Source organism: Cnephaeus nilssonii (genome assembly GCF_951640355.1).
Source record: "Cnephaeus nilssonii genome assembly, chromosome: 6".
NCBI classification, from domain to species: domain Eukaryota; kingdom Metazoa; phylum Chordata; class Mammalia; order Chiroptera; family Vespertilionidae; genus Cnephaeus; species Cnephaeus nilssonii.
In genome coordinates, this window is record NC_137077.1 from 33,586,898 (window position 1) to 33,609,620 (window position 22,723).

General features: G+C 42.6%; 1 protein-coding gene across 2 annotated transcripts in view; it reads left to right on the plus strand.

Annotated features, from left to right (window-relative positions):
* The first annotated feature begins 651 nt into the window (after positions 1-651).
* Positions 652-22,723, plus strand: part of SSPN (sarcospan) — a 35,947-nt gene continuing 13,875 nt past the window's right edge. Inside the window, exon 1 of one of the 2 annotated variants that reach the window (XM_079775218.1) lies at positions 652-1,020. In XM_079775218.1, the coding sequence (XP_079631344.1) occupies positions 742-1,020 (279 nt within the window). In that variant the 5' untranslated portion in view covers positions 652-741. The remainder of the gene's footprint in view (positions 1,021-22,723) is intronic. The other variant, XM_079775219.1, reaches the window with a different exon arrangement.

Sequence of the window (22,723 nt, forward strand, 5' to 3'; positions counted from 1 at the left end):
CTGTTGTGGAAATTAGTGAAGACTGGCTGGGGACTCCACATAAACAGTTAAAAGAGCTTTTAAAAACAAATACGTGTGAGAGAGTTCACAATGAGCCCAGCCTCTCTATAAACAGTTATTTCCAAAGCAAATCCCTCAATGGGAGAAACGCCTTTGTCAGTTGGATTGCAGAATTTAAAAAAGAAAAAGAGCCCGTGCCTTTGTTGGGAAAGAAACAATTTAGCTTCTGGAAACGATTTCACAGCTTGGAGCTCAGCGATGCCTATTTTAGATTAAATTGTCTATTAATTAAACTGAAATGATTTAAACATTCATCACCTTGCATTGCACCTCTCAGAAAACAAAAAACAAAAACCTTGGGGTTTGGAATGATGACAACAGACATTCTCCCCCGCCACCCCCCCACCCCCCCACCCCCCAAGCAGCCAGCCTGTTTAAAGTGCACGGGATGGAAGAGGCCAGGGGACCCGCGCCGGCTCCCACGGGCTTTGGGCAAACCCTGCCCGCGGGCCCAGCAGGCGCTGCGTCCCAGCGCGTTGGCAGTTGGCGACCCCCCTCGACTCCCCCCTGTACTGCGGGCTCCCTGTGGCCTTTGGAGGCTCTGGCCAGTCGGCTCCAAATGTTTTCCATATTTGTTCAGCCTCCGTAATCCGAATACCAGGGCAGGCTCAGCCCGCCCAGCGCCGCTCGGGGCCCAGTGCGCGCCGCACACGCACGCACCCACCCACCCACGCAGCCGCCATGGGCAAGGACAAGCAGCCCCGCGGCCAGCGGAGGCAGGGGGGGCCGCCGGCCGGGAACGCCACCGGGCCCGACGACATGGGGCCGAAGAAGGGCAAGGGGGCCCCCAAGGAGTGCGGGGAGGAGGAGGCCCGGACGTGCTGCGGCTGCCGGTTCCCGCTGCTGCTCGCCCTGCTGCAGCTGGCCCTGGGCATCGCCGTGACCGTGGTGGGCTTCCTCATGGCGAGCATCAGCCCCTCCCTGCTAGTCAGAGACACTCCATTTTGGGCTGGGATCATTGTAAGCATCGAGTCTGTTTTGCCTGAGCGCGTTTGCCGAACAGGAATGCAAAAGCCGCATGATCGAGTCACCACTAACCCAGCTGCATGCGCCCCTCCCCAGCCCCACTCCTCTAACTCGCCCTCTGCTTGGTGACGGATGCCGGCCACCCTGGCTTCGCCCGGGCCCGGGCTGGGCGACCGAGGACTTGCGCCCTCTCTCTCCTGCTTGTTGCTCCGAACGCCTCCAACGGGCCTGACTCTAAACGCGCTCTGGACCTGGGGCGGTCAAAGGCTGTTTTATTTTGATCAAATTGAGCAGCTCCCCCCCAGAACAACAGCAGATTCACTTTTGGCTTTTTCCTTATCCTCGTCTCTGGACCCCACCCCTATCCCTAAATAAGTAACGAGCAGCGAAGTAGTTCATCTAAGTAAAAAAGTAGGTTTGGAAAAATCCTGTCCTTGGAGTTGCCCTATGGGTTCGCATTAATTTTATTCTTCACATTTGAGGTTCCATTAGTACATCTTACAAAATAGTGGTCTAAAGCAGGAAACGCGAATACAGCAAGCACAACCTTAATCTGCTGGAGTCTCCAGTGGGATAAACCCAGGGCTCTGGCCCTGGCAGAGGTTTATTCGGGACTCTGCTAATGGATGTACTGTTCTGAGCAGAACACGGCTCAGCTGTTGGGAGTGTGGAGACGCACAGCATACTGGGCTTAATTAAATGGCTTCTTTGATGTGAAATGGGTGCCATTTATTGAGCACCTACTGTGTGCCTGTCCTGCTAGAGGCCTTACATATATATATTTTTTCTAATTCCCACATCATTCTTAATCGGATACTTCTTATTTCATTTCTCAAATGAGAGAACCGAGGGTCATGAGTTGGCAAAGTTGCCACATCAGCCAAGTTGATTCCCTTTGCACCAGACTACATGCGCACTTTTCTCATTGAGCCACACTGCCACCACATTTGGTTTGTAATATATCTATATCTATATCTATATCTATATCTATATCTATATCTATATCTATATCTATATCTATATCTATATCTATAGAGTCTGATTTATTTTTTAAAACCTCTTGCAGAATAAGGGCCTGGAATTAAGAGAAATGTCCTACAATGATTACTATGGCATTTTTGTACAGAACACAGTTTTAATATTATGCTATATGATGGTGCCTCGTGGTTTACTGAAATCCCATTGATCCATGAAACAACACTTTGAGGTGGGAACTGTGTTTCCTCTTTGGACAGGAGGAAACAGATTGAGAGAAGTCAAGGGACATTCTCAGGATCCAGAGATGAAGAGTGGCAGAGTCAGACAAGACTGGAATCACCCTTCTGGCTCCTGGTCTCCTATTGCATCATTACTGCTATTACTGACCACAGGAGCTATAACTCATAGAGCAATCCTCAAAATAATTTTGTATCAGGGCAGATGTTAAAAACAACTGATAAATATGCATCAAGGTAGGGCTTTCCTAATTAAGATTATCTGAACTCACAAATTCTTGCCGAGCAATTTGAAACTTTTAATTTGTGTACTAAGAATCCCCACGAAATTATCATGATTGGAGTTTTCTAAATCAAGTGATTTTAAAAATAGCTTTTCACTAAGATACACTGGGTATTTTAGTCACCCCAGTGACTGTCAAGTTACGAGAGGACTTGAATGCTAGGCAAATTAAAAGAAAAAAAGGAATGAAACTCCTTCATCAATGGTTCTGAATATCATTTGAGAATGTGTTTTCTATCTTTTCTTGATTTCAACTTTGAAAAGCCCAGTACCAAAAAAAAGCACATTAAATGGGAAAAAATTTTGGTCTTGATGTTTAAGGCCTGACCATACAAATCATGCAACTCTGAAGTTTCAGGAGCTCCTAGGAGGAGTATCCCATGGATACTCCTTGGGTGTGGTACCAAAAGTATTATCTATAGCCAGGTCTCCCTTCTTTCCAGTTTTCTAGTTTATAAGGTAGGATCGACTTGAGGTTTTTTTGTAGTGAAATCTGTCCCGGTCTTTATAACCTTAATCTTTCTTTAGAAAACGTAGAGGGTGTGTGTAGAGCTGAGCAGTTCATGGAGATGCCCTGAGGCAGATGAGGAGTGCCTCAGAGGAGCCAGGCAAGGACAAACTCTCATCCCAGCTGGGCCAGCACCGCAGGCAACGTGACACTGCCTCCCACAGACACCGCGCTTGTTGTCCTCCACTCACTGCCTGTGGTTGTGCGTGGGCACTCTTCCAAGCTTTCAGGGGTGGGAAAAGGCAGGATGGGGCCCGGCAGACGCATAAACACCGCACCTGGTGTTGAGTCCTCCCTCGGCCATTATTCTCTGAGTAACTTGGGCAAGTTATTTAACCTCTCTAGGTTTCCATTTTGTCATGGATGAAATCTATGGTTATAATAATTCCTGCCTGTTAGGGTTGTCCTGAGGATTAAATAAATTAAGACATGGTCTAATACTTAGGACAGTGCTGGCTGATGGTGAGTATTCACTGAGTCAGCTCTTTTTATTAGCCACGAGCGAAACCATCATTGGTGGTGGCACTCTTCAAATTAGAAGTGGCTCCATTCGATCTCTGGTCTTGCAGAACAGTCATTTTGGACTCGCTACAGTTTCCAGACCAGTTTGAACCCCGAAGGAGATATCAATTTGGCTGTCTCACTTTTTCTGTTCTCTATCAAGTTACTATGAGCAATCTCAGTGGTATTATATTAGCCCAGTACTTTCTGAATCTCTCTGGAGGTTTATAAAAATTAACTTGGAGGAAAGACCCCTCCCACTCCCAGATAATTTTGCTTAGAAATATGGGGTGCTTCTGGCCCTGTTTAAGAGACCTGTTAGACCAAAGCAGGGCAGGTCAATTCCTGGGTCTAAGGCAAAGTCGAACCTCCTTTCAGAATTTAGGCTGAATTCAAGCAGGGACCCCAGACTGATGCACTCACCCCATCAATAGCTTTGCATGCTTAATTCATGTTACTTATTCATTTTTCAATGACCTGGGGATTTGGGCATTGCCATTCCCATAATTGAATCTTGGTATATGGACTAAGCCACTGAAGTGACTTCTTGTTGACCAATGTTTAGGTGACGATGAATATTCAAGGGCTTTCTGGTTATAGATTGGAGAAGCCCGTGGTGATCTATGACCAGAGAGTTATGTCCAGTGAAACTTTAGGAAGACAAATAGGCTGTTTCTTGCCTATCCACAAATGTGACTTCCTCATATCAGAGAAATGACTGAAGTATTTTTACTTGAGTTACAAAAGGTTCCTGTAAAGGAAAAAAATAGAATGGAGCCACTATGGAGACCAAAGTAACTTGTCAAAGTGCCATTCTTCTCTCAGTTTCTTTATAATGGCTTCAGGATTGTAAGCCATACCACAATGACAATGCAAAGTGAAACAGGGTCTTTGAGGATGAACTTGGCTAGAGGAAGGGGGTTCTAAGTAGTAGAAGTTTGCTCTGCTTTTTATTCTATCAGTGCTTGAGTAGCTGGGTCAAATAGGCATGTAAGGTTGCTCATCATTCCAGAATTCTTACTGATGAAAAGTGAGTATGGATTGAAGGAATCTGAGAACTTTGGGCCTTTCATTGCTTCTTACTCAAACGAATACAGTTTTGGAGTGGGTGAAGCATAACATGTTTGAACTTTGGCTTATTTTTCTTCATTCAGTAACATTTGTTGGGGGTGTCCACTACGCTAGGTATTGGTCAAAAAATAATGAATTATCTACCAGGAGGAGATCTCCAGAGATCCTGATGGACATGTGCCTTGACCATATCTGGCAGTAATGAATACTTCCGATTACAAAACTTAACCCACACAAACATTTTTAAAGCCCATTTACCTTTCAAAGCATTTCACTTGCAGTGATTTATTTGTTTTGGCACCTCTACTCTGAAGTCAATTTAAGAGCAGACTGTTGTCTCTCATCCCCAATGGGGATGCTTAGTATTTGTTAGTCTCTTGGCCTTTACCAATGAGGTAATATTCTCATGGAAAATGGGGGTTTCTTTGTCCTATTGTAGTTTTTAGCTTTCCTCATTCTCTCTCTATTGCTCCCATACCCTACCCAACTTGAATAAAAATCCTGCGATCTCTCTCTCTCTCTCTCTCTCTCTCTCTTTAGAGAGAGAGAGAGAGAGAGATCACATCAGAAAGTTTAAGGAAAGGGCTTAAAAGGAAGGGAAGAATATTTCCTTTCCTTAATATCATTCATAAAATTCACTGTATGAATCTGTCATGATTAAGAGTCCTGTCAAGAATCTGACATACTCTAAGGAGTTCAAAATGCAGATTTATTCAATTTTAAAAATCTATTTTTAATTTGACTTAATGGAAGGGAAAATTGGTTGGTTATTTATTTTAAAATAGATTATACCCTGAAATTCACAATTAGGTATATGATATATAGCAAGTAATTGGGACAGATATTGTTATTGTCCATAATTTATAAGTAGAGAAACTAAGACATGATGATTTAGCTAAATGATTTAGTCACGGTTATGAAACGAAACTGGAAGTGAGGAAGGCTTGGCATTGGGTTATGGACAGATCCTAAAGCAAGTCAGGAACTAAAAATGGTATCAATTTTCTATATAGGTTTATTGACATTTAAGCAATTTAGTCTGGAATTATATTTTAGAAATACATTGCGTAATAATGCATTACTTTTTAAAAAATATATTTTATTGATTTTTTACAAAGAGGAAGGGAGAGGGATAGAAAGCCAGAAACATCGATGAGAGAGAAACATCGACCAGCTGCCTCCTGCACACCCCCTACCGGGGATGTGCCCGCAACCAAGGTACATGCCCTTGACCGAAATCGAACCTGGGACCCTTCAGTTCGCAGGCCGACGCTCTATCCACTGAGCCAAACCGGTTTTGGCTGCATTACTTTTCATATTGGGACTTTAACATGCTTCCAAAGTCTAATGTTGCATATATGATACCTCTGGGAAATCATTTTATCATAGCAACTGTCACAGGGTTATTGGGAGCTGAAGTGTGATAATTACATGGCCTAACTCAATTTATTATAATAAATAATGGTAGGAAAATTATCTTATACATGAAGGCCTCCGACTAAGTATAAATAAAATGTAATCAAATTAATGAGGCAAACAATTAAATGTAAAATGTATATGAAAATAAAAGGGAATATCAATAAATTTAATAACATGTTGCCTGAAAGAATTTTAGGAATAGAGAATAAAGAATAAGGCAGGTGAAGATTGAACAAAATCATTTGATACTCAGAATATTAGGAGAAATGTGTTTTCCCCTTTCGACTGGCCTCATACTAAGCCAGACACACAAAGGCCATGAGGGAGAGTGCTTATACAAGGAAACAGCGATCCCTGAATCTTCTTTCTCATTTTAAGATAAGGAGGAGAAGGGGCAGGTCCTGATATTTTCAATCCAGTAGTGTGACTACGTTCAACTCAGAAAGTCAATCTCTGGATACTTTGGAGATGTCAATCATCATTTGGTTTTATTTTTTTTTATCATAGAAATACTAGTATATAGAATTTGTGGGCAAGCCAATCAAAATAGAGAAATTTATTCTCTTTAAATATATGTCCATGGAGATATTATGTATCTCCTGACACATAATGGGTACCTGAAAAGTATAGAATGAAACTCTATTTATTTATTCTATACTTGCATGATCAGAGTTTCTGTTTGAACTTATGAAAAACATTTTTAAAACTATGGTTGCAGAGAAATTTAAGTTTATTGATAGCATTTAAAAGAACTCTGAGGTAATAATAAGAAATCTCTTGGGGTCCTGGGTTCCAGAAATATTCAGAACACATTAGATTAGTATTGTAGAGATGTTTATTTCATGCCATAAAATGCCCTGTAGGATTAAAAAATAAAAAAGAGGAAAAAGAGATTGTTTGATTTATTTTACATTCCCCTAATTAGAATAAATTAGAGCAAATTAGGATGGATATAACTGAATGCTGGGTGTCTTCCTTCAACAAAGAAAGCAATGACATAGGTTTTTCCAATATTTGGTCTAACCTTTTCTTAGATTGCCAATATAATGTCTGCTTTAAATTTCTTCTGAGGAAATGGGTGTTTTCTGGACTGTTTCTTGCCTTTAGCCTTGTCTATGACATCTCTGTGAAGGGTGTTCTTTAACTGGGTCTCTGCCTATGCTGTACACTGAAGGGTTAGCATCAGCATTAAAGGTTATGCACAAGGGTATGTGAAGAGTTCAGTTGCATATTTCCATGTTGCTGTAGGACAGTTATGGAATCTCATCATTAAAGTTTAATCAGATATCATTTCACTGCAAAATACAGTTCATTTGCTAGGGCCCAGATCCTGGCAAACTGGAGAAATGCTGATCCAAAGAGCCCATCAAAATCTAGAGCTGGATGGGACCTCATGTTGTTGTATTTTAACTCGGTAGTTTTTGCTTCTTGTGAATATTCCAGTCCAGGTTTATTACAGTGAGTTCTTAAGCTGAAGAGGAACATTTTTTTTTTTTAAAAAGAAGAATGTTGGCAATAGCATTTAAATCATAAACTATACATAAGCCGTTTTCAGAAGAATCTCTTTTAACCGGTTTGGATGCCGCCTCAGATCTCAGTATATTGATATAAAACTTGGCAGGAGTAACTGTCAGATGCCTGAGCGAGGCAGCACACTCGATCACCCTGGTTAATTTTAAAATTCATATGTGGATGCCTACACATGTGGCAACAAGCAGAATACATTCCCTGTCCTTTCCTGGTCTGCTCCACAGCGTCAGGTTCCGGCGAGGGTCCCTCCCTGGCTCGCAGGGGGCCGCCTCCTCACTGTGCGCTCACCTGCCTGTCCTCGGCGCATGCGCGTGGAGAAAGGGCGCTCTCTCACTTCTTCCTATAAGGCCACCAGTCCTGTACGATCAGGATCCAATCCTTATGGTCTCATTTAACTTAATTACCTCTTTTTTAACGGTTATATATTGAACATCATTTTTTCCTTTATTTTACTTTTCCATCACCATTTGTCCCCCCTATATCCGCCTCTGCCGCCCTCCCCTCCACACTCACCACACTGTTGTTCATGTCCATGAGTTCTTTCTCTTTTTTAATTCTTTTTTGCTGAATCTCTCTCCTCCCCTCCCCCCTCCCAGCCCCCACCTCCTTGAGCTGTCAGCCTGCTCTCTCTATATGAACCTTAATTTCCTCTTAAAAGCCCATCTTCAAATTCAGTCACTTTGGTTGGGCATTAGGGCTTAAACATATGCAACTGGGTGGGGGAGGGGGCACAATTCAGTCCATAGCACTTTCAGTGAGGGATATAAGTTCATACCTGTTATTCTTTATATATGATGTGTGACTTTATTTTATTTTTTTATTGTCTAAAGTTTTACATATGTCTCCTTTTTCTCCGCTTAACATCCCCCCCCCCCCCCCCCACCGCAAGCCATTCCCACCCCGGGCAAGCCCCCACCGCCCCAGTGTCTGTGTCCATTGGTTATGCTAATATGCATGCATACAAGTCCTTTGGTTGCTAACTCCCCCTCCCTGCCATTTGTCTCTGGATCTATTCTTGTTCATCAAATTATGTTGATCATTATATCTCACATATGAGTGAGATCATGTGATATTTCTCTTTCTTCGACTGGCTTATTTTGCTTAGCATAATGCTCTCCAGTTCCATCCATGCTGTTGCAAATGGTAAGAGTTCCTTCTTTTTTATAGCGGCGTAGTATTCCATTCTTAAGCTCATTTGTCCGCTTATTCGCGAAGGCTCTGTGGTTTTCATGGAACAGCTAGAAGTCTGAATGTTTCTGATGAGAATTCTGAACCAGTAACCTGACACGTGACGGTGCAACGAGGTGGTGTGGCTCTGTGCTCGCATGCAACATACGGAGGCGGTTGTTTTAACTGTGTTTAGAGATTTTTGTCTTTTGTCAAATTTCTGTAAAAGTAAAACACAGTAGCTAGTGAATACAGTTCTGAGGGTAGCGTAGGCATTTCCTTGCTGCATTAGCTCTTTAAGGCGTAGGAGCCCCCACTTGGTAAGTCTCTTCCTTCCTTTAGTGCTGGGAGAGTGGCTTGTCAGGTTCTAGCTGGCTGACGCCTTGGCTTCTGGGGCAAGGGAATGCGGGTGGTCCGCTGAGTGGTGCTGTGAGGATGCGCAGATGTTCAGCAGTTAGAGGAGCCCTCTGTCCTCTGAGGGGCAGTGATCTCATGCGCGGTGTTTTCAGAACCCAAGGAAAGCCTCTCAGGTCTTCTTTACAATATGCAGCCACTGCTTTCATTTTTTATGATGACTCTGAAAATGAGAGTCATACTCTTGGTTTTGTGGAAAGGGCCAGAATAACCCCCCGGGGTGTTCCCACCTTGGGCCTCTTGATAAAACATCCTCTTACAGGAAGGAGCCTGCATCTCCATGGTAGCCCTTCCCTTTGGCAGGCCTTCAAAGGCTGCTGATAGGACCCTGTTTGTCCTGCTTACAAATCCCCCCCTGAGCTTTGCTTTCCTCTGTCAAGTGCTACACACACCCCAGCCATCCCAGAGGGGGAGACAAGATAAGACTGATTGGAGCGGTCCAATATGCCTCGTTCAACAGCTGGTCCAATCCCAGTTCCAAAATGAGTGGCACAGGCCGGCGTTCCAGAGGCACCCTGTGATATCTGGAGCATATTGAAGGTTGATCCTCTTGATCTAATGTTGCTAGAGCCGTCTGCCCTGCCTAGCACAGTCGTGAATGTACTTCAGTGCTGTGTCCCGGGCGCTGGCTAAAGGCCGGCAAGTGAGTGGACATTAGAAAGCACAGGGTTTGTCCATGAATAAGCCTTCTCAGATTCTGCCGAAGAAGTGCTCTCTGGGCCTGCTTCTGTTGGTGCAGAAACAAGCAGCTCCCCGCCTCTGGCCGGGGGTGCCATGGGGCTGGGAGAGGCTGCAAGGAAGCTGGAGGATGCTGTTTCAGTGGCATCCCACTCCACTGTTGTTTTGAAAGTGTTGGATTCAGCATTCATTGTAATGAGCCATGAAACCTCCCCCCTTTAAGACAGGGTATTATCAAGGCTTTTCTCCGGTGGAAGATAGTGACAGGTGACAAGAAAAGAGGGGGAATTGTGAATATGTTAACAAGACCCTGACTAGGGAGAGAGTTTTAGCTTTATTACTGGTGGGGGGGAAGGGGAGGAGAGGCAAAATGAAACACTTTCCAGCTCCTTCTAAAGTATCAGGTGTGGCACACAGATCAGGCTATTAGGCTCGGGCTGAGCTCTACCTTGCATTTAGCTGTGCCAGGAAAGCTATGAAGACGGCCCGTTCCAAGATAAGGGAAAAGCATTCCAGTCTTGATCGGTTCTGTTGGAAAGTGGAGGGTGCTGTGCAATTAGGGAGAACACGGGATGACTCTCCCTTGGAGCAGCCAAGGCCAGGAGAGGGCAAACTAGGACTCATAAGGTGAACACGTTATCCTATATAATAAAGAGGTAATATGCAAATTGACCATCACACCCTAACACAAGATGGCCACCCCCATGTGGTCACAAGATGGCCACCCCCATGTGGTCACAAGATGGCCACCACAAGATGGCCGGCAGGGGAGGGCAGTTGTGGGCAATCAGGTCAGCAGGGGAGGGCAGTTAGGGGAGACCAGGCCAGCAGGGGAGGGCAGTTGTGGGTGACCGGGCTGGCAGGGGAGGCGGTTGGGGGCGACCGGGCCTGCAGGGGAGGGAGGGCAATTGGGGGGGACCAAGCCTGCAGGGGAGGGCAGTTAGGGGCAACCAGGCCGGCAGGGGAGGGCAGTTAGGAGTGACCAGGCCTGCAGGGGAGGGCAGTTGGAGAGGACCAAGCCTGCAGGGGAGGGTAGTTTGGGGGGGGGACCAGGCCTGCAGGGGAGGGCAGTTGGGGATGACCAGGCCTGCAGAAGAGGGCAGTTGGGGACGACCAGGCCTACGGGGGGGGGGCAGTTGGGGGCAACCAGGCCTGCAGGGGAGGGCAGTTGGGGGTGACCAGGCCTGCAGGGGAGCAGTTAGGGGTGACCAGGCCGGCAGGGGAGTGGTTAGGAGGCAATGAGGCAGGCAGGCAGGTGAGCGGTTGGGAGCCAGCAGTCCTGGATTGTGAGAAGGATGTCCGACTGCCGGTTTAGGCCTGATCCCACAGGGACATCCCCCAAGGAGTTCCAGATTGGAGAGGGTGCAGGCTGGGCTGAGGGACACGAATTTCGTGCACTGGGCCTCTAGTAATCAATAAAAGGTCATCTCCCCGTGACTGCACACAGTTTCAAGACAGAATGTGGCCGTGTTAGTTTACACGTTACTTGTTCAATAAGGGTATTTCTCTCATGCTTTCAGCTGGTGAGATTCCAAACCAGACGGATCCAATGCACGCTGGTTGGCTCCATCTCATAATCTTTCCATGAACAAGTCGTGTGGGGTGCCTATTCAAGGGCTTTGATCAAAGTTAAGAGCTTTGAGACCAAATATAATTTTTAAAATGAGCATAAGGTGACCGTAACTATTGTGTTACAGAACCCTCGATAAATAATTCTCATTCAGTCACCGAAGCCAGTGCGTCACAAATTTTTCCACCTCGAGACCTCCCTGAAGCCTCGCTCCTCACACACACATCACAAAAAGCTCACAAAAAGCTCAGTGTCTCGCTAACCCATGTTGCCATGGAAGGGAAGAGGAGAAATGTTGGAGAGGCTGCAGGCTGCTTGGGGACACTGACCTCTTCATGTTGAAAAGAACAAAACACTTTTCAAATGAGAAATAATATTATATATCCCTTAATGTTCCGTTATATCCTGGTTTCTGTTTGTGTGTGTGTCTTTTGAAGTGCTCTCAATTAGAAAGCCACTTGATAATATTTTTTAAAGGTTGAACTGGACGGTTTTGTCATTCATACTCCTGTTACAATGTTATATAATTGAATTTATATTGATTTACTTTATAACTGCTGTACACTGTGCTATTTCCTACGTTTTTATTTATTTTACTATTTCAGATAGATGAACCAGGGGTATTAATGTAGAATTATCTCTGCAGTCATTTCTAAAGAGGGACCTACTTTGAGAAACTACTTAATTATGCCTGAGTAATAAAACCCAGCCTATAACTATACTCCTAGAGTAGACAAAACCCACATGTACATGATTCCTTTCCCTTCTGAGGACTTGAGAAACCCCACAGTGAAACAAATACACTGATAGGTTGTTTATTTTCCCCACAAATATGGAGCAATTATACCCCTCCTGTTGATTCATGAGCAATGTTGGAACACAATCTTCGTTTTGCTTACATTCTTTGAAAATGGATTATTTTGCAAAGTAGATATTTATAAAACTTATTGGCGGTTAGCTTTTGATAAATCATCACAAGAATGAGTTAGGTGGTTGATAAGAAGTAGAACAGAACCCTATTGAAAGAAAGAGTACTTACTCGTAAGACAGAAACTTTTCACATCTTAACCCGTGTCTCTTTGTCTTTCCATATGTCAATCCAGTGCCCTCAGGGGCTCCGTGTCTGGTAGAAGACACTCCTACAAATAACTACAATGCAGTTTAAAAAACTAAGTGTTGAAGTGGTGCCCTGAAGAAAGTAGCACAATGGAGGGTGTAATTAGTCCCACCTGGGCGGTTCAGAAAAGATAAAGGGGGGGCCGGCTGAGATTGTCCGAGGGGCTCCAGCTTTGCCATAAAACAAATGTAGGTAGACCGAAGGGCCTACCAATTTGTAACTATTTTTAAAAATTTTTGGTTATACTTTTTGTTTTCATTTTTGTGTGGATTTGAATAAATCTGAGCAATTCTATGATTATTTTTTAATTAGGAAAATTTCTAAGTCTATAGTAGCCTACATAGAGAATAATAAAACAACCTCCTACTTACATGCAGATTTGTCAAATTTTATAGGCTGTATTTATTAGTTCTATCATTTGAAATTCAGGTGACTTAATTTTGAAAGGGAGAGAGAGAGAGAGAGAGAGAGAGAGAGAGAGAGAGAGAGAGGACATGTGCACATGCTTATATGCTGGCCTTCACTAATGAGTTGCTTCTTCATGTGTCTTCTATAATTGGTTTGTGAGTTCATTTTCCAAAAGGCTTAATATGTGATAATTTTGTGTGGCCTATTGAATAATATAACCCTTCCAGACGGTTTGTCTTGCCAGGTGTCCCACTGGTATCATGAGCCAAGAGCTACTGTTTTCCCTTAACCTACTTATTATGAAAAATTTCAAGCATACACAAAAGTTGGTAAAATAATCTAATTAATCTCATGTTCTCATCAACCAGCTTCAATAATTATTAACTTATAATCAATCTTGCTTTACTTGTATGTCCCTGTGCTCCATCCATATCCATATACTCCACACTGGATTATTTTGAAGTGAATCAATCCCAAATGTTATATCATTTCACCCATAAATATTTCACTATGTAAGTCAAAAGATGAAGACTGAAAATAAAGTACCAATCACACCTAACAAGGATCAAATCAGTGTTCAAATATCTATGATTAATTCATGAATATTTCTTCTTCATAGTGTGTCAAAATCAGGTTCTCAATAAGATCTACAAACTGCAGTTGGTTCATATATATATATTTTTTTTGCTCAAAGATTTACCCCCTCTCTCTCTTTTCTCTCCTCTCTCTTCCTTCCCTCCCTCTCTCTCCCCTACAACTTACTTGTTGAAAAAAGCCTGTGTTTCCCACCCCCAGAATTTCTGTCAAATTAGTTTCTACTTTCTCACCTGAAGAGGTTTCAGGCCATTCAGGTAGTAGGAAACGCTTAAAACTTTCAGCCCACCATCAGCTGAGACAAAACAATTTTTGTGATGCTGTTCAGTGCTAGTGGGTTAATTATTTTGTGGTCGTGTAAGGTCGTGTAGCCTACCTTTATGCCATGGTCTTAGCTCCATCTCTTCACCTGTAGAAGCTCAGAACATTTAGAAGTGTTTTATAGGAAGAAGGTTGTCACATCATTTAGTCCTTAATATTATGCAGAAATAAAATTTCTTGATGCTTTAAAAAATCTTTGAATTAACTTGCAAGTTTCTTAACCTTTCTGAGTCACTATTTTCTGTAGAATGGATAATATTTTATTTACTTATTGCATTGTTTTAAGGAATAAATGATGTGATGTATACAAAGTGGGTGATGCATACAAGGTAGCCTTTCTGGGCAGAGGAGGTCCTTGAGCAGGGTTTGAAGAAAGAATATTACTGGATTCAAAATGGTTGAAGGAGGAGTACATAATTGAAGGATGAAGAAATTAAAGGACATTTTAGGTCAAAGGCACAATTTGTGTCCTATGACTAGTAAGCTCAGTTTTCATCCAAAACCAACTTAATTACTTCCCAATTCTGTTGTTTGTGCACATTGTCTTTTGAGGATATAATTGCAGAAATTCCCAGCAGTTCTCATAAAATATGAAACTTAACATGGATATACAAGTCTGTTCTAGTCTTCAAATAAGACCAAACCAAAGGAATTCCACTTGAATGTTTCCATCCGTGATAAGTCATGCACTAGGATAGTTGTCAGAGTTTTCTGTGAATTGATGAAACACTCCGTAAAATGGTGAGCTATTTGCAATCATGGTCACGCAAGGGTTTGGAATTTACAAATTGCAGCAACTTTGCGCTGGTCCATCTCTTGCAGATCTCTTTGGCTTTCCAGCTTTACTTTGGCAGCAACATCAAGGAAAGCACACTCTATCCATAGGATTTGGGGGATTCACATGCCCTTCATCTGACTGCTGGTCACAAGTTCCAACTTCTTGTCAGTTCCATCAGGATCATTTTCTACCTTTCCTTCCCCGTCTTTCTGTGCTTGTACAACAGATCTTGCTAAACTACACGGCAATGCAAAGTACAGTGCAACACTGGTTAAGAAAATCAAAGATATACTAGTATGTCATATGTAAAAGGATATATAATATACTCTGAGTGGCCAGATTATTATGCGTTCAGAGACCATAATAATCTGGCCACTCAGTGTATATCCTATATAATAAAAGGCTAATATGCAAATTGTCCCCACGACCAGGAGTTCGACCAGCAGGCAAGCCGGCCAACCGCCCATGTCCCCTCCCCCTGGCCAGGCTAGCTGGACCCTACCCATGCACAAATTCATGCACCGGGCCTCTAATACACACACACACACACAAACACACACACACGCACACACACACACACACACACACTGAGTGGCCAGATTATTATGCGTTCAGAGATCATAATAATCTGGCCACTCAGTGTATATAACATGCATATATACATCAAAATTGTATATGTATATGTCATATCAAAATATTTGAAAAAATATTACAGTGTTGCTGACGTGTTCTATGTAATTTGGCCTACGATGGTTGCTTCTGTAGTGAACATGTTCTGGCCTTTTCTTGTCATTATTCCCTAAACAATATAGTATAGCAACTATTTACATGATATTTACATTGGCTTAGGAACTGCAAGTAATCTAGAGATGATTTAAAGCAAGCATGTCAAACTCGTAGCCCGTGGGCCGCATGTGGCCCACAATGAATATTTTTGTGGCCCAGCCAATATAATAGTGTGAGCAGTTATTTACTATTATGAAAGGAAATAAGTCTCCCGTCAGATCCAGAATTACTGACATTCACCTTGGGTCAGTTTTGAAAGTAATCACTGCGAACAAGATTTCCCCCGAAGTAGGAAAGATAGTAGCAGAGAAGAGATGCCAAGTGTCAGGAAAAAAAACATTAATTTTATCATTGCTCTTGTACTTTCTTTTTATACTATTCTTTTCCAAATAAACCTACGTTTCTATGAAAATTGAAGCTTTTGTTTTTTGCAGCCCCATAAACTTAAACCTTGTTTATTTGGCCCGTGTTAGCCTTTGAGTTTGACATGCTTGATTTAAAGTGCACAGGAGGATGTGTGTAGATGGTGTACAAAACTATGCTATTTTATATAAGGGACTTGAGCATCTACAGATTTTGGTATCTGTGAGGATCTTGGAACCAGTACTCCACAGACACAGAGGAAATCTGTATATTTCTGGTTATGGGATATTTTTAAATCAGGATAAAATCCGCCACTTTGAATTAGAAAGGATGTGACTTACAAAAGATGTCAGCCTCGTATGTAAGTGCTCCTTAACTTCTTGACCAACCAAGTAGAGCTTTTACCACAACAGAGCAGGCGAATGTACTCTCATCACAGGCAATTACATGAGCAATCATGTCCTTAAGAATTGCCTCATTAAAAAAAAAAAAAAAAAGATTGCCTCATACATTCTTAGAAATTTTATGTTTACCATTTATTTTCCAGAGATCTAGCTTTAGCAACGTTTTCTAAATAAGAGTAGACCTGCTTTTGTTTTTCAATTCAATTAATAGCACATAAATAATTTATTTTGAATCAGTTTGAGTGTCTTTGGGTACTCACAGGTGGAAAGTCCTGTGCACTTACAGTAATTCAGACATAAACCTATCAGGTATGTACTCCTCAGGCAAAAGGATAATCTATACTAATAAAAGGGTAATATGCTAATTAGACCGCATAGACCTGACGTCTTCTGGACGTCATTCCAGACGTCCTTCCTGACAAAGCTGGGACCCAAGCGAAGCTGCCTGGGGTCCTGGGTGCCTGCGGCTGGGTGCCAGAGGGAGGGAAGCCTGGGTCTCAGTTGCCTGGCCGCAGCCGGAGGAGGGAAGCCCGGGTCCCGGGTGCCGGAGGAAAGCCAGTGCCGGCAGCTGGGGGAAGGAAGGCCTACTCTTGTACGAATTTTCGTGCATCAGGCCTCTAGTTATAATAATAAAAGGGGAAAATGACTGAATGGATATGGCTGAGCAAGTGTTTTTCTCTTTAGACCCTGAAAATAAATAATTTTCTAGGACAGAATTAGTCTTCTAGAATTACCTTTTTACTGACATATTTTCACCTAGATCTCTACCAGCTTAAAAAAAAATCTCTGAGGTGTCTTTGCAAAGTAAATATTACAAATTGGTCTATGCAACCCCCGCAGGAAGATGTGGAAATGCACAGATGGGATGTATGTTAAACCCAACCTCTTCCTGGGCTGGGTGGAACTTTGTTCTTGCATGAAGAGAGCATTTCTGCACTAGAACTCCCTGTAGGCAATTTTCACTCTAAAGAAAAATAAGAGCAAAACAGTGAAGCGGTATATCTTCCTGATATATGTTAGGCCAAGTGAAACAATTCTAAGCAAAAGTTGCTAGCTATAGTTTTGTTTGTAGTAGAAAATAAGCGACCACTTTGAGCTTGGTTTAATAGAAAATCAATAATAAACATTTTTTGGTAAGTTACGGATTTTAATGTCTGTACATTAATGTCTGTAATGTTTAGAGACAGATGGTTAGTCTGCTCCCTCAGATCGATGGTCAACTCTGCCATAGATTCATGAGTTGGAATCTTACATGGCTATAACTTTTGGAATTTCCCATTAATACCAGTGCACTAAGTTTGGCTGAAGCAATTATGCTTTTTTTTTTTTTTTTAAAAAAAGTAATATTAATTTTGGATCTGTTATGGAGAGAAAAATTTTTAGCTGAACAGCATTTTTTCAGAAATTAAATGCTTGTCTTTGTAAAACCACAATAGTAACCAGGGAAATATATACAGTGTGGCACGGTTACCAAGATTGGTATTTCCTGGGTAGTAGATAATAAACAGGCTTGTAGCAGAAAGGAAAGACGTTTTATAACGCTAAGTGTTTGCAAACTGTGTATGTCAACGCTATTGGAAAGATTTGTGAAAAGTGGGTCCTTGCTATGAAAGCAAAAGTAGCCCAAGTCACTAAATGAAAGCATTCATTTATTTATTTGACAAATATGTATTGACTTCATGAGCTCTGGGTATTTGTTCAGCCCTTTACATATGCTGTCTTACGTAATCCTCACAGTGACTTATTGTTATCATGCCACTGATGATGAAAGTGAGTCTCAGAGAGTTTAACCTGTCCAAAGCCAAAAGCTGAAAGTGGTGGAGGTGGGTTTTGAACCCAGGTCTGTCAGATCCAGAGCTAAGATATATTGTTTCAGACTCTGTCTTTTGGTATGCGGCCCATTTTGCTGTAAAACTTTATATAGATATTCTCTTTTGCCCTTCTCAGGGGCAGGTATGTTATCTTTTATGGCACCCCTGAGATCGTAGATAACTTATAGTGGATATGTGTTGTTAAAATAACAGAACCAGCAAGGCTCTCCTAAGAAACAACCATGAGTCCACCATCTTTTTTTTAAAAAAAAAGTATTTTTTTGATTTCAGAGAGGAAGGGAGAGGGACAGAGAGAAAGAAACATCAATGATGAGAGAGAATCATTGATCGGCTGCCTCCTGCATGTCCCCTGCTGGGGATCAAGCCTGCAACCTGGGCATGTGCCCTTGATCGGAATCGAACCCAGGACCCTTCAGTCCACAGGCTGACGCTCTATCCACTGAGCAAAACTGGCTAGGGCCACCATATTTTTTTTCAGGTGTTGCTGGGCATTACCAATTGATTTCTTAAGAGAAATATATCACTTTAAAGACTTATTGTTTGTAGTTTCCTATTACACTAGATCATATTTTGGGGAAAAAGAAGCTATGATGATAAATGCCATGTTCTTCATAGCCCTTCTCAACAACTGACATCCATCGACTTATATGTTTACTAGAGGCCCGATGCATGAAATTTGTGCAAGAGTAGGCCTTCCTTCCCCTGGCTGTCGGCAGGCACCAGGGACCAGGCTTCCCTCGCAGCCCCAGCTTTGTCTGAAAGGTCGCCCAGAAGGATGTCTGGTCTAATTAGCATATTATGCTTTTATTATTATAGACTAGAGGCCCAGTGCATGATTTAATCATGCACCTGGTGCACCAGCGGGCTGGCTGTCCGCCGGTGCACCAGGCCTTCCGAAAGCCTCCGGCGCGACGGAGGCTTTCGAAAGGCCTTGTGCCGGAGCAGACAGCCGGCCAGCTCCCCCGCTTTGGCTTTTGATCGCGGGGGAGCTGGCCGGCTGTCCGCTGGTGCACCAGGCCTTCCGAAAGCCTCCGGCGCAGCCATGGCACAGACGCTGAGCTCGTGGCGCCAGTGGCGCCGCGAGCTCAGCGTCCTGCTGGCCCAATCAGCTACCCCGGCCACCCTGAGTCCCGCCCCCTGCGCCTCCTGCTGGCCCAATCGTGGGCGTAGCGGAGTGATGGTAATTTACATATTACCATTTTATTATGTAGGATGATCTGCCTCTCCACTTTAAAGCATTGGCCCTATGAAGGTATTGATTTTTGTCTCTTTTGTCCACTGTAATATCTCCAGAGCCTCAAAGAGTACCTGGCACGTGTGGTAGGTACATAATGAATATTTGTTAAATGAACAGGATGAGATTATTTCTAAGATGTGATAGAGGCCTACATTTACATGTATTATTTATTTCCGCTCAAACTTCAGAGTAAGTTATAGTAGCACAGTTTGAGGTCATATGAGATGGGAAAAAATAATGCCAACTATAATTCCAGGCACATTATTTATGATCCTTAAAACAAATTGTAAGCTAAGTATTATTTTCTCCATTTTATGTATGAAGAGACCGGGTCTCCAAGACTGTGTCCACCTTCCTGCAGCATAGACACTTGTTTGGACCTCAAGGACTGTTCTTTCCATTCTGTCTCAGGAGTGGGCTTCAAACCATTCAGCACAGGAGAGGAACAGATGATGGAATGTTCTCCAAACTTCTGCAATTCTCACTTCACTCACAGTGCTGTCAAAATTCAACCAGGGAAGCAGCCAGGCCATGCAATGGTTAGGAGATAGGCTCTGTGCTTTGACGGGTACAGCTATCAGCTCTGTATTTGCTCTGAGATCTTAAGAGCATAAAACCTTTCTGAGTTTCAGTTTCCTCACCTACAAAATGGGGCGAATAATAGCAACTACCTTATAGGATTTATGGGAATGCCCAATGGGATACTCTGCAGAGTGCTTAGGTTAATTCCTGCCATATACAGCAGTCCCCCTTGTCTGTGGTTTCATTTTCCATGGTTTCAGTTACTCACGGGCAATGCCAGTCTGAAAATATTCAGTGTAAAATCCCCCAAATAAACAATCCATACATTTTAAATTGGGTGCTGTGCTGAAGAGAATGATGAAATCTCGTGCTGTTGTACTCCATTCTGCCTGGGACGTGAATCATCCCTTTGTCCAGCGTTTCCACGCTGCGGACACTCCCCACCCATTAGTCACTTAGGAGCTGTCTGGGTTATCAGATTGACTGTTGCGGTGTTGCATTACTTGTGTGCAAGTGACCCTTACTTTACTTAATAATGGCCCCAAAACACAAGAGTAGTGATGCTGGCAATTAAAATATGCCAAAGAGAAGCTGTAATTCCTTTAAAGTGAAAACATGGAAGTTCTTAATAAGGGAAGAAAAAAAATCATATGCTGAGGTTGCTGTGATCTACAGTAAGAATAAATCTTCTATCTGTGAAATTGTGAAGGAAAAAGCAATTCATGCTAGTTTGCTGAGAGAGAAAGACAGAGAAAGAGAGAGAAGGGGGTGGGGGAGAAGGGAGAGAGAGAGCACATTCACAGAACTCTTATTACAGTATATTGTTTAATTGTTCTATTGTATTATTAGTTATTATTGTTCATTTCTTACTATGCCTAATTTAAAAATTAAACTTTACATAGGTATGCATGCATAAGAAAAGACATGGTATATGTAGGGCATGGTGCTATCCACAGTTTCAGGCATTCACTGGGGGCCTTGGAAGGAATCCCCTATGGATACACATTATAAACTATAATTTGTAATTACAAACTAATCTCACATGGCAACCAGATGCTTCTGTAAGAGCAGGGCCTCAGAGGAGGCAGAAAATGTGGTGGAAGTGCAGAAGTGTGCTAGAATATCTCTGATGAGTTTGTGAAAGCTGATTGTGCACATTCCTTCCTGACGCTGTGCGCAGTGACTTCACGTTGGCAGCTTGAAATCAGCCACAATACAGATATCAGCCCCTGCCCCTGCAGCTGCTGGTTAAACATTTCCCAGCATGCCACTGTAGAGGCGGTGCAGTTTTGGAGGTGATTGCTTTGCTCTGACTTGGGGTGGAGCGAGCCATGCCTGTCAGCCATAGCAGAGTGTCACATCACACACACTAACTGATGACGAGAGATGCTTCCCAAACCACCAACCAGACACATGTAGGCTACAGGCTCTGAAGTGAGGTCATATTTAAGTAGCAATGAAGACAAAGAGTTCCCCTTCATTTTAAGGATTCCCACAAGAGCAAAGACTAAATATCTCAATGGGGAAACTATTGTTACATCTTGTTATTATAATCAACTCTTCCATAGGAAACTCCACCAGTCAGTGAATCACTAAGACCCCTAACCATTCCGACAGACCTCACACCAGGTGTCAGCATTTAGGAGACTGTTTTTCCGCTTAGACTAGTGGTTCTCAGAGCATGGCCTCATGACCGGCCGCATCAGCATTACCCAAGAATTTGTTAGAAATGCAAATTCTAGGTGCCCAGCCCAGACCTACTGGATCAGAAATCCTGGGGATAGGGCCAGTTTGTACCAGGCCCTTCAAGTGTTTCTCAACCAGGGGCCTAGACTTGGTCTTGCCATCAGGCAGTGGCAATGAGAATCCAGTAAAAAAATGCTTAAGGTATGCTAAAATATTCTCTCCGATCCTTCTGAAATCTTGATCCAATATGCATCCTTTAATAGATCCTCATGAAATGTTCTTTTGTACATTGTTTAAATCTCTAACCCACTGTGTGCTAATCAGCAGTTCTCCTGAGTGAGCCTGCGTTCAGTTGACAGATTGCAATACAGTTATAGTTTGTTGAAAATGATTTCTAATAGTCTAGCTCAAATTTTATTGAACAGATGAAAATCCATAGGAATGCTCTTGAGAAATACCAGAGGAACATTTACAGTTCCGCTGTATCTTTGTTCATCAGTGGGCTCTGCAAACATGAGAAGATAGTTCATCTTGTTGGTATATTGACTGAGTGAAAGCACTTTAAATACAAAGATGAAAAGTTCATTAACTTACAGAAATAGAGTCACATTTCAGGTACATACATGGCAGGGAGGGGGGTGATGAAGAAAAAAAGGAGAGAAACCTTGAAAGGCATTTGACAAGGGAAGGTTGTATTCCCCAGATAGCCCTGTCAAGCAGCTCTGTCGACAATGAAAAGGAGAAAACAAATAAATTGGAGGTTGTGTGAATGTCACAAGACCAGAATATAAATACATATGACACCGAGAGAAGTAAATACCACAAAATATCACATAGTGTTTTAGGGTGATACCTTCTAACTTGGCCAAAATGAAAAGGAAAAAATAATATGTAGGCAAATCTCCAACACACTGGTCCAGCATTCACCTTTTACTCATAATGCCAACCTTCAAAAGACACCGCTGGATAACCAAAACAAAGACAAGATCCGGTGTGTGACAAGACTCAGGACTCAGACATCTAGAGATGGGTTTAACATTCAGAGAACATTTCAGCCCTGTTTAACTTCCTAACTCGCAAGAGAGAATGCAGTCTTCCCTCTGAGCAGACAAAGAATATCTTTAGACAGGAAGCAGAATTCAAGACTTAGTTCTTCTTTTGACCCTAAACAAATGGTAGAAATGTGCATCCAAAAACGGGTTGAAAATGATGGCGATTGTCACTTTCTCTTTTCTATTAAAAAGCACGTCAAGCTTTTATTAGCAACATAATTATCCATCTGACCATGAACTAA